The 12,683-nt window shown below is 38.5% G+C and overlaps 1 protein-coding gene across 37 annotated transcripts in view; it reads left to right on the top strand.

Moving 5' to 3' along the window:
• The window catches only part of nid2a (nidogen 2a (osteonidogen)), a 73,768-nt gene that overhangs the window by 21,677 nt on the left and 39,408 nt on the right, over positions 1–12,683 (top strand). For all 37 annotated transcript variants that reach the window (XM_049463731.1, XM_049463725.1, XM_049463712.1 and 34 more), the window contains exons 6-8: positions 5,507–5,752; positions 8,369–8,569; positions 11,295–11,522. In XM_049463731.1, coding sequence (XP_049319688.1) covers positions 5,507–5,752; positions 8,369–8,569; positions 11,295–11,522 — 675 coding nt within the window. The remainder of the gene's footprint in view (positions 1–5,506; positions 5,753–8,368; positions 8,570–11,294; positions 11,523–12,683) is intronic.

Genomic DNA, 12,683 nt, shown 5'->3' with positions numbered 1-12,683 from the left:
GCAGGCAGCTCAGTTTTCTGGGCCTGCTTGGTTTGGTTCTGTTTGACATTATGCTTTAGTTGTTTTTTGTTGATACATAGGTTTTCTTTGGGCCGCCTTTTTGTTTATAAATGTCTGGACATGAACCTTTTTCTAATTTCTTCATTAAATTTATATTTTTTGCCATTTAAACACTGTGTGTCTTCCATTCATTTGTCACGGCCTAGAGCCAGTTGTGACAAATGTGGGGGCTCGTCCTACCTATTTTTTCTCTTTTTGTTTTGCTTAAATGGGGACATACAGTGTCTTTGTTTTGGTTGTATAGGATTTTGTTTGATTTGGTTTGAGTTCATGTAGGATTGTTTGGCTGGGCCTGCTTTGCTTTGGATTTGTTTGGTCTTCTCTGGGTGAGTACAGCTCTGCAGGGTGGGGTGGGTTTGTGTTGCAGTTCCCTTTTGGTAGGTTTAGTGGGGTGTCCGTGTTTGGGCACACCATTTTTCTTTGGGGGGTGGATTTTGAGGGATTTTGTTTTATTTTTTATTTTTGTACAACTTCTGGGTTGAGGGCACCGCCATGGTGGTTGGGTTTTGTGGCCTTGGCCAGGGGACTTCAACGCTACTGGTATTTGGGTGCTTAAAGAGACTTGACTCTTGGAAGTTGTATGAAGACTAGGTTGAGTTTAGGTAGTTTTGTTTATTAGTTAGTGGGAATTGCAATTGCATTTTCCCTCCCCTCCTGTTGAGTTGTTTGGCTGCTTATTTTACCCTGGTTAACTATGGCTTCTGTTAGTCAATTTGTTGAGTCTCCTTCTGAGGGACTATTGGATCAGTTTTCTAAAGATCAGTTGCTTGAAGTTGCTAGTCATTATGATGTTGGGTTATCAATCACTGATAAGCGTTTAAAGGAGAACATTAAGGCTATATTAAAATCTGCATTAGTAGAGCAGGGTGTTTTGAAGGCTTCACCAGTTTCTACTAGTCCCTTATCTTTGAGAACTTCTTTAACATTTGAACAGCAAAAAGAGCTAATTTTGTTAGAGGCTGCTGCTAAAGAGAAGTTGATTCAGACACAGCTAGAGGTGGAAAAGCAGATTGAGTTGTCTAGGCATGAGTTGGAACAGAAAAAGCTTGAGATTGAACAGTATCGTTTGGATTTGGTTAAAGCAGGGAGACTTTCAGGGACTGGATTTGCAGCTGGTAATGTTGGGACAACTAGTTTTGATGTAGTGAAGTATCTTCAGCTACTCCCTAAGTTTGATGAAAGAGATGTTGATCGTTTTTTTTCATTGTTTGAACGTGTGGCTGATGCCAAGGCCTGGGAGGATGGAGAACGTACTCTATTGTTGCAGTGTGTGTTTACTGGTAAGGCTCAGGAGGCTTATTCTGCTTTAAATGTGGAAGATGCATCTGATTATACAACAGTTAAGTCTGCTGTTCTACAGGCCTATGAGTTGGTTCCGGAGGCAGCAAACAGAACAAAAGAAAGGCCTCCCGCAGCACACCTACACAGGTGCATATATTGATTAGGTCTGTAGCCCCACCCCCTAACACCCAATCAGGGGACAGGCACGTCACAGGTACTTGGCCCGATATCCGATTCGTCGGATTACGTCAATATCGGCCCCGATACCGATATTGTATCGGATCGGTCCCATCTCTAAATTCAGCCCCCTATTGTTGTGGTCAGACTGTAAAAAATCCAAAACACTTAAGATTTATACTTGATTAAACAAAAAACAGCTGTAAAAACTGTAAAAACTACAAAAGCCTACTACAGATTCATACTGTATTAAAACTGTCAAAACTTTACACACACTTTAGGTTCATACTGTATTAAAATTAATCCACTGCTGTTACTGTCGGAATGTAAAATCATAAACATTTTCACATTCAGATTACACACACTTTAGATTCATACTGGATTCACATTATCACAAAATAGTCACTTTCAGACAATGGAAACTACACACACTTTCATTCAATTCATACTGAATTCTCATGTGTTCATTCATAGTTTTGATGCTTCAGTGAGAATCTACAATGTAATTATCAGTCATGAAAAAAAAAAATCTATATAACAAAATATATATATATATATATATTAAATATTGTGATATTATTTTAAGGCCATATTGCCCACCCCTAGAATGAAACCCAGTATTTGTCAGAGGTTTATTGTCAAGTGGGCTTTATTTCTTTTAAAGAGCGTAAAGAGCGTTACTGAAACGTCCCCCATGAATCAGTCAGCACGTCTCAGGAAACACACTTAAACAACATCCTCCCGGAGCCTGTGACATCACCCTGCACTTCATACTGGCTGCTTATCTCCTGCTGAGAAAGAAAGAAAGACCTGCGTTAAAAACAAGCTGGAGTTTAAGAGCCTGGGCTCTTCCCTGCGTTCCGGCTGCGCTGGACGACAGACGTTCCTGCAGGACTACAGCGCGTTGGGGAAAATCCTCCTCAGCTGTGGAGTATGTGTGTGTGTGTGTGTGTGTGTACAGTAGGTGCTTTGTGTGCTGGGAGGGCGAGTGTGTGGGTGAATGTGGAGAGGAAAAGCTGCTACAGCACAGCTCTGTCACCAAACACAATCCTGCCACTCTGTGCGTCTGAAACACAGCCGTTTACAGACAAATGAAGAGACGTGATGCGCTCACATTTTTTCCAGAAGCGGTTCTATCTTCTGAATGTCATCTCTGAGTCTTCCGGAGCTAAATATGTTGCTATATAAAGGAGAACATGTTAATTTGCACATTTCTGTGAATGTAGTCAGACAGACAACACTGTAGTTTTTCTCTTGAACTATAAAGCTAATGTAGCTAAAAAGTAGCTTTTAATGGAAGCTGATACTCTATAAGTAAGCACTTTCTCATTATTTTACAATGTTCTATATCAGGGGTGTCCAAACTACGGCCCGCAGGCCATTTTAGAAATAGTATTTTAGAAATAGAATGAAAGTTGGCCCGCTGTTAAGCAGGTTTTTAAAATGTGAGATTCAAAGTTTGAACGCTAGGTGTCAGAAACGGGCCAAAGAGTCTAAAAGCGGAGAGAGTGTGCATTTCTAGCGCAGAAAAACGGGCCAAAGAGTCTTAAAGCGGAGAGTGTGCACATTTCTAGCGCAAAAAAACGGGCCAAAGAGTCTAAAATTGGAGAGAGTGCGCAGTTCTAGCTCAAAAAAAAAACGGGTCAAAGAGTCTAAAAGTGGAGAGAGCGCATTTCTAGCGCAAAAAAACAGGCCAAAGAGTCTAAAAGTGGAGAGAGTGCGCATTTATAGCGAAAAAAATGGGTCAAAGAGTCTAAAAGTGGAGAGAGTGCGCATTTCTAGCGCAAAAAAACGGGCCAAAGAGTCTAAAAGTGGAGAGAGTGCGCATTTATAGCGAAAAAAACGGGTCAAAGAGTCTAAAAGTGGAGAGGGTGCGCATTTCTAGCGCAAAAAAAAACAGGGCAAAGAGTCTAAAAGTGGAGAGAGTGCGCATTTATAGCGAGAAAAAAAACGGGTCAAAGAGTCTAAAAGTGGAGAGGGTGCTCATTTCTAGCACAAAAAAAAACAGGGCAAAGAGTCTAAAAGTGGAGAGAGTGCGCATTTATAGCGAAAAAAAAAACGGGTCAAAGAGTCTAAAAGTGGAGAGAGTGCGCATTTCTAGCGCATAAAAATGGGTCAAAGAGTCTAAAAGCGGAGAGGGTGCACATTTCTAGCGCAAAAAAAAACGGGTCAAAGAGTCTAAAAGTGGAGAGAGTGCGCATTTCTAGCGCAAAAAAACGGGCCAAAGAGTCTAAAAGTGGAGAGAGTGCGCATTTATAGCGAAAAAAAACGGGTCAAAGAGTCTAAAAGTGGAGAGAGTGCGCATTTCTAGCACAAAAAAACGGGCCAAAGAGTCTAAACGTGGAGAGAGTGCGCATTTATAGCGAAAAAAACGGGGCAAAGAGTCTAAAAGTGGAGAGGGTGCGCATTTCTAGCGCAAAAAAACAAAAAACAAAGAGTCTAAAAGTGGAGAGAGTGCGCATTTATAGTGAAAAAAAACGGGTCAAAGAGTCTAAAAGTGGAGAGAGTGCTCATTTCTAGCGCATAAAAATGGGTCAAAGAGTCTAAAAGCGGAGAGGGTGTGCAGTTGTAACGCAGAAAAACGGGGTAAAGAGTATAAAAGTTGCTGTAATTAAGGAGTTTAATATTAAGAGACATCATGAAATTAAACATCAATTTGAAAAATCTTAGTTTACACAACACTGTCAAAGATAAAGATAGTAAGTCAAGAAAAATGGTGTGTAAATGAAATAATCAGGATAAAAGTATTATTTAAAGTGGTATATTTCATTATTTGTTTTATTATAGAGTCTGTGGCCCCTGACTTATATATTTCTCCTTCTGGCCCCCAACAAAAAAGTTTGGACACCCCTGCACTACATTGTACAGTACTGTGCAAAAGTTTTAGGCACCAAAGCAAATTACACTCTTTTTATTTATTTCAGCAATATGAGTGTTTTTGCCTGAAAAAAGCACCACATATGATTTAAACAGATGCAAATACACATAAATACAGTAAAAAGTAACAAGGAATTCTCATTTTTATATCCTGTGAGCCGAGCTGAAGAATAAAGTGTAGAGATTCCAGATTTCTCCTGGATGCTCCTCAGCCAGCATGTGTTTATATATGTTCAGTTCCTTCAGCAGCTCATCTGATTTACCACATTTACCAAAATTTACCAAACCAGGTGTTGATTAATATGATGAGAACTAGAAATAAATAACTCTATTAAACTCAGATGAGGAGGAGAGATTAGGAGATGTTGTGCTGTAAAAGCTGTAACTGCTTTTTGTAAAATTGCTGTTTGAATGTATTGCAATGCTGTAATGTGTTTTACTGATCTAATAAACAGCTTTTTCTGTACTGAAATTCCCACAGGTGCCTAACACTTTTGCACAGTACTCTACATTAATACTAAAGTCATCCAAACTATGAAGAAAAAGATATCGGGCCCTATCGCACACCCTGTGCAAGGCATGTCATAATGCATAGATTCATACTGGATTCAATTTTTTAAATCAGACAGAGCTATTGTTAAAGTAGATATATAAATATAAAGCTAAAATAAAATAAAACAAAAAAATATATCAAAATAAATACACAAAATATAAAGGAGAGTAGAAAAGTAGAACCAACACAAAGTCCAGAGTAGAGTTGCATGATATTGGAAAAAATTTACATTGCAAATGTTCTTTTTTCGACTATATATCGCGATATTGTCGTGCTCACGTCGTGCTCACGTGCTCACGTTTACGAGCACGTGCCGAGCCATGTGGATGGAGGCCATGCGTGAGGTTACCTCATGTTCTCAGGCAGCAGCAGCCTGTCACTCACACAGACACAGAGACAGCGCTGTGTATCTACTTCTCATGTCAAGAATTTAAACTTTGCAAGGCTCGAGTGCAAATTTATGCTATAGCAGTATGAATAAGTGTGAATGAAGAGCAGTAACATGATAAAGTGACTTAGTTAAGACTGATTATCTGCTGTTTATCTGTTTTTTCTCAGGAGCTCCTCATCGAGTGAACGGGAAGGTCAGCGGGACGGTGAAGGTGGGAGGGACGGCGTTGCGGCTGGACGATATCCTCCTCCACGCCTACATCGTGGTGGGCGACGGACGGGCGTACACGGCGATCAGCGAGGTTCCCGAGCCTCTGGGGTGGGCTCTGATGCCCGTGGCCCCCATCGGAGGCCTGTTTGGCTGGCTGTTCGCCCTGAAGCTCCCCAACAGCCATAATGGCTTCAATATCACCGGTGAGGAGAGCTGCCAGCTTTACTGAGCTCCAGTTTATTTAACATGCTCTCCTGCTGAGACTCGCTTACGGTCCAGAGCCATTTTCCCTCACTAATAGCATCAATATAACTCACCTTTAGTATCTGCAGTATAGTTTAATGTATAGTGTTTAAATTCCACACAAACACTGTGTAACAATACGTTTCTATATACAAGATTTAATGAACTGAATTAGTTTCTCTGATTTTGCTATTTATAGGTTTATGAGTTTATTAGGTTTATTGAGTAAAATGAACATTGTTGTTTTATTCTATAAACTACAGACAACATTTCTCCTAAATTACAAATAAAAATATTCTCATTTAGAACATTTATTTGCGGAAAAAAATGCTTTTCAGACCTCAAATAATGCAAAGAGAACAAGTTCATATTCATAAAGTTCAGATATTGAAAAATATTGTTCAGAAATCAATATTTGGTGGAATAAACCTGGTTTTTAATCACAGTTTTTTTCATGCATCTTGGCATCATGTTCTCCTCCACCAGTCTTACACACTGCTTTTGGATAACTTTATGCTGCTTTACTCCTGGTGCACAAAGTCAAGCAGTTCAGTTTGGTGGTTTGATGGCTTGTGATCATCCATCTTCCTCTTGATTTTATTCCAGAGATTTTTAATTTGGTAAAATCAAAGAAACTCATCATTTTTAAGTGCTTCTCTCTTATTTTTTTCCAGAGCTGTATGTTTTCTTTTCGAAATGTAATATTCAAGTCTTTCTTCATAAGCATTTTTTTCTTAGTGAGATCTCTTTCAAATGCAATCGCAAAGTCTTAAATTCAGTATAGTACGACTTAAATCAAGCAAAAATCACTGATTGTTTGCCTTAAAGACTCAGGAATAACTTGACTGGTGAGTTTTTGTACTTATTTTGAGTTCAAATGACTAAGTTTGTATTCTGAGTAAATTCTAAGTAAGACTTAGATGATTAAGATAGTTATTCCTAAAAAAAGCAAAATACTCTCTTAAATAAATGCTTATCCAATGCTTAGTAATACAATAAGTCTCATCAAAGAAGAAAATAAGATTTATTGCCTTTAAATTAGAAAATTATTAACCCTGAAAGACTTTGCAAAATCTTAATGTGTGAATAAAAATTCTGTGACCAGTCTTTAGATGTGAGTGTGTCAGATTTTAGTCTATTAAAAAAGTATTTTCAGAGTTTTTCGAAGTCGTCTAGTGTATTGCAAAAGCAATTTTTTCCTAATTTCTACATTTCTTAATCACAAAATCTAAAAATGAGTGAAGTAAGACTTAAATCAAAGCAGAAATGACCTTAAAATTGGACACAAGAATCGGAATAGTCAAGTCAAGTCAAGTAGTTTTATTGTCAATACTGCATGTGTACAGGACATACAGAGAATTGAAATTACGTTACTCTCCTTCCCAATTTTACAGCAAGTACAGATAATAGATATAATAAAAGAGAATGGGAGACACTATGTGTACAATACAGCAGAGACACAATAGACATACATGAGACAAAAACAAGGTGCAGTAGTGTGGGGGAGGAATAGATATATAAATATAAGTAAAAAAAGAAAAAGATATATCATATAAAAAAGTGGGAGACACTAAATGTACAAAACAACAAGACACAATAAACATACGTAAGACAATAGTGCAATATTGATGGTGATTGAGATGGAATGACAGTATAAATAGTATATAACAGTAATAGTGCAAATATGGTATATGTTATATAGCTTAAGGCTGGTAAAGTGAATGAGTGCGTAAAGTTCTTAAAGTTCACAGTTTATGGGAAATTAAAGTGCGAATAACTTGACTGGTTACTTTTTGTGCTTATTATGAGTGAAATAACTTAAAATAAAGTGAAAGTTCTAAGTAAGACTGATTAAGATTAAGAATTATTCTTAAAGAAGAGAATAAAATGTATTGCCTTAAAATTAGAAAATAAGTGATCCTGCAAGATCCCCAGCAAAATCTTAGCCTGTGACTAAAAAGTCTGTGACTTTAGTCTATTTAAATCTTTTCCAAGCTTTTGTCGAAGTTGTCTAGTGTATGTTTAGCACAAGCTGAAAAAATATATATGATTTCTGTGTAGTATAAAGTCTTATAAATATAATAAATATGAATACATACAAGTTTTGAGGCCCAAAAGGTATCGTATCATATAATTCTGATAATGATAATGACCCACATATGCTGTATAGTACACAGTGTTTAACACAGCTGGCTTTTCTCCAGGGCCAGGTTGATATTTAAGATCTATTCAGCGTGTGTTCCAGCTCTTACTCTAATTTAAGGCAGGTGTTGCTGCACGACTGTGTGTTTTCACTTTGCGTTAAGGGAAAGGTAAAAAATAATAATAAATAATAAAAACCGCACCGGCTCTGAAATTACTCAAGTTTTCATCAAGCCCCATTACAAGGGTCGTAACCCTCATCTGGACCTGATTACTCGACATAAAAATTTGTTTTGTAGTAAAAGCAGAGCACGTTTTTACAGCTTTTAGATGTGAAGGACCTGCCAAGCCGAGTCGGAGGTACCAGAGAAACCTGCCTGCTCCAATATTAAGCCTTTATTCTCTCTCTCTCTCTCTCTCTCTCTCTTTTCCAGGTGCTGAGTTTACTCGCCATGCTGAAGTGATCTTTTACCCCGGTAATCAGCGGCTCAGCATCGTCCAGACCGGCAGGGGGCTGGACAGCGAGAACTACCTGAACGTGGACACCCGTCTGGAGGGCAGCGTCCCCTTCATAGCCCCTGGTGCCTCCTTACAGATGGAGCCCTATCTTGAGACCTACCAGTACTCCCCCTCATGTAGGAACTTAATTTTTTACCGATTTTTCTTTTTTTTTTGTTGAAAACGCTTTTTTTTTTCCAAATTTACACCAAATTTAGATAATCGGCAAAATCGTAGTCAGTGTTGAAAGTTTTGTTCTGTAGTTTTTTACTCTGGAGATTTGATGCTAATGTAGTAGCTAACAAGTAATGAAAGCCTATGTACACCAATTAGCATCTTCTGTTAATCTCTAATAGAATTGATAATGTGTTTTTATCTATTTTTACACACTATAGTATATTCCCAAAAGTATTCACTCACCCATCCAAATCATTGAAATTAAATTCTTGCCATCAGCTGCCAGAGCCCTGAGAGAGCACAATTGGTCTTGCACTCTCTCTGACTATTTCCAGAAAATAAACAATACTTGTATGCATTGTGCTAAGTGCAAAGTTTGGCGGAGGGGGGATCATTATTATTATTGTGTGTTTTTTTTTTTTTACAGTAGTTGGGCTTGGCCCCTTAGCTTCAGTGAAATTAACTTATAATGTTTGGTGTGGGAAAACTAGAGCTTAGATCAGGCCCAAAACATTCAACCCGACCCGACCCCAGCCTGTGAACATTCTGTCTGACCCCGCCCCGCCCCATAAACTGTCATTTTGAACCCAAACTTGATTAAAAGCTGACATTTTTTGAGTAAGTAGAGCATTAAAACTGAGCTTTTTAAAAAAAACATTTTCAGGCTGTTCAAAATGATGTTAATTAACAATGCATCACTGAAGAAGTCATATTATTTAAGAAAACTTTTTATTAAGAACAGATTTACGAAAAATTTAAACTTGAACGATGCGAATAATGATCCACAGGGAACTGTAAGTGTAACTTTGCAGTACAAAGCATCTCCTTCACCCCGACTGATTTACATAGAGCGTTTGCATTGGAGATAAAGAGTAATGCACTCGTTTATTGTGGTGTCTATCTCACTGTATAAAGCAGTAAACTCAGTATCCGCTGTACCTCCCGACCGGCTGGATACAGGGATCACTGGGTTAACTATAAAAAGCTGGGTTTCCTCCAGGAGGAAGTGGTGTCTGATTGTGATGAGGCTGTTTTTCTGAGCGTGACGTACGACTCGAGACGCTGGTAACGTTCAGATCCTGCATATTTCAGGACCTGCTTACGGGCGGGGTCCTCAGGGTCAGGAGGAGGAAGTGCTGTTGGGGTTAGCGGCTGGTGAATTACGGTTATTGTAGGTGGCGTAGGGGTCGTTTACACTAGGGGCCGTTTTTCAGAATCGGGCTCTTGTCCTCCCCAGACGTTTTAAAGTGATCCAGAGTTTGGAAATAGTACAGATCTGTTTTCTCACAGTTTAGCAGTCGATAGGAAATTACGAAATGATGATAAACATTTCTTAGACCTCATGACCTCATTTACATTTACAGTATTTATCTGATGCTCTTATTCAGAGCTCTTATATCTGGATTATGTTACTCTGGTAGGAAAAAACATATTTAAGGCTTAGTTTAAGCTATTTTGTGTAAAGACAGAAAGTAAAACTTGGACTTATTTTAGTGATCTATAGGCCATCCCTCAACTGTGCACCGTGCAGCTGGATTTAGGACGTGTCAGTGTGTCTTTGCTATCATAACGACGGTAAAAAAGTACACCTTGCACAGCTCAAAACATGCAAAAGGCATGTACTAATTATCTTAATTAATCAATAAACCAATCAGCACGTCACTTGCTCATCGTTCACTTTAAGAGTCAGGTGAGCTCTGACTTTGCCGGATTGCTAATTTAGCAGTGCAGCAACCTGGACGCTTCTCAGAGCAAGCAAGGAAAATGACCTGCTGGTTCATGCTGTAAAGATGCAATATGATCAGATAGCAGCTCATTTACGGGAACACTTAAACTACAAGCCAAGCATACTTTACATATAAGGCAAGAATATTATTTGTTGTACTTTTCTTAAGTATATCTTGATCAAAATATTACAAGTACAAGTACATGCCAAATATACTTAGACTTTTTTTTTTTATAATTGTCACTATAAGCCAAGTATACTTACTTATGTTTATTTACAGTAAGCTTAGATTTCAAGATTTTCACTAAGGCTGGGTGCAGCAGCATTAGCATTAGTGGCTAACTTCTAACGCTAGCCGTTAGCATAGTTACTGGCTAATGTTAATGCTGCTCCAGCAGTGCTAGTTGGGGATAGCAGCAGGCTAAAGGCCAATAATACTCACCTCTGAACTGCAAAAGAGCTAGCACTTAGCGCAGTACAGGGGTTGGATAATGAAACTGAAACACCTGTCATCATTTTAGTGTGGGATTTTTTTAGGTTTCATGGCTAAACTGGTGCAGCCTGGTGATCAATCTTCATTAATTGCACATTATTGCACCAGTGAGAGCAGAGTGTGAAGGTTCAATTAGCAGGGTAAGAGCACAGTTCTGCTCTAAATATTGCAATGAACACAACATTATGGGAGACATACCAGAGTTCAAAAGAGGACAAATTGTTGGTACACGTCTTGCTGGAGCATCTGTGACCAAGACAGCAAGTCTTTGTGATGCATCAAGAGCCACGGTATCCAGGGTAATGTCAGCATACCACCAAGAAGGACCAACCACATCCAACAGGATTAACTGTGGACGCTGTAAGAGGAAGCTGTCTGAAAGGGGTGTTCGGGTGCTAACCCGGATTGTATCCAAAAAACATAAAATCACAGCTAACTAACACAGCTGTAACTCTTCTCTCTGCAGTGATCACGTCGAGCTCAGTGAGGGAGTATACGGTGGTTTCTGCTGAAAGTGGGGCGGAGACCTTCAGCTTCCAGCTCAGACAGAACATCACTTACCGGGACTGCAGACACGCTCCCCGCAGCGCCCCCCAAACCCTGCAGCTCAACGTGGAGCGCATCTTCGTCATGTACATCAAAGAGGAGCGCATCCTCAGATACGCCATTACCAACAAGATCGGCCAGGTCGGAGGTAGGTACACCTTTTACCACTGTAAAATGCCAGAACTCATGGGAGTGTTACTTCAAGGAACATCTACATCTGTATAAGTTGTGAGGTGCTATCTTGTGAGTGAAGTTGAACACTGATAGAACACTGAAAGCTCTGATAGCGTGCTCATGCTAAGCCGATATGAATTATTGGAGCTGGAGTGAGGTGTGATAGTTTTTTTTTTTTTTTAACCCTTGTGTGGTGTTCGGGTCTGTGGGACCTGTTTTCATTTTTCATCAAATGATACAAAAAAGATATTTTTTCTAACTCAAGCTCATTGGCTCATTTTTTGTGAAAAACATATATCAAAACACATTTTCAATAAACACACACTGTACACCCCCCCCCCCCCCACACACACACATTTACATTACATACAGTATGTTTGGCCAAGGGCTAATAAACATTGCTTCATTTGTAAATTTGAAACTAAACAAATTTTCTACTCATATCTTGAGTTTAATTCTTTTTCTTTTACATTTTATTAAAAAACTAATAAAAAAAAGAGTAGCACTTTTTAAAAGAAATGTAACATAAGAAAGGTAAAGGGCAAATATTAACCATGTAAGCTGTTTATATTGCTTGCAATTTAGGTAAAGCGAGCATGTGTAAAGCATTTTAATGTAAAATTGCTTAATTTTGCTGAATTAAATACAAGTAACAAAGTAAACGAGTAACAAAAATATAAACACCACACAAGGGTTAAGTTTCCATAGGACATGGGGCAAAAGTCATAGGAAATTATCTGTACTAGTATATTGTATTGTAGTTGACTACGTACATTGTAAAGGTTTGAAGTTCTTTATTTGACTTTATTTTCATTTGCAGACATTTATGACATAGCTGTGCAAATGCACACACACACACAGCTTGTCTAGTCCCTGTAGTATAGAAGTATTGCCAATAGAATAGGACTCTCTGGAGTAGATAAACCTAAACCCTTGTCTTGTCAATTAATCAATCTAATCCTTATCTAGACAATGTCTTATCTGGACAGTAGAGACAGTAATTCCAACAAAGGCAGGATAATCTCTTTTTAATACCTTTGTTTTGATAAGTAACGGTGAATGAGAAGATTTTGACTATATATACATGTACAAGTGCTCCTCAAAAAATTAGATCGTCATTGAAAAGCTATTTTAT

This window comes from Astyanax mexicanus, chromosome 14 (assembly GCF_023375975.1).
Source record: "Astyanax mexicanus isolate ESR-SI-001 chromosome 14, AstMex3_surface, whole genome shotgun sequence".
Lineage (NCBI taxonomy): Eukaryota > Metazoa > Chordata > Actinopteri > Characiformes > Acestrorhamphidae > Astyanax > Astyanax mexicanus.
The sequence above is the reverse complement of the archived record's forward strand: the minus strand, read 5'-3'. Positions and strand labels throughout refer to the sequence as shown.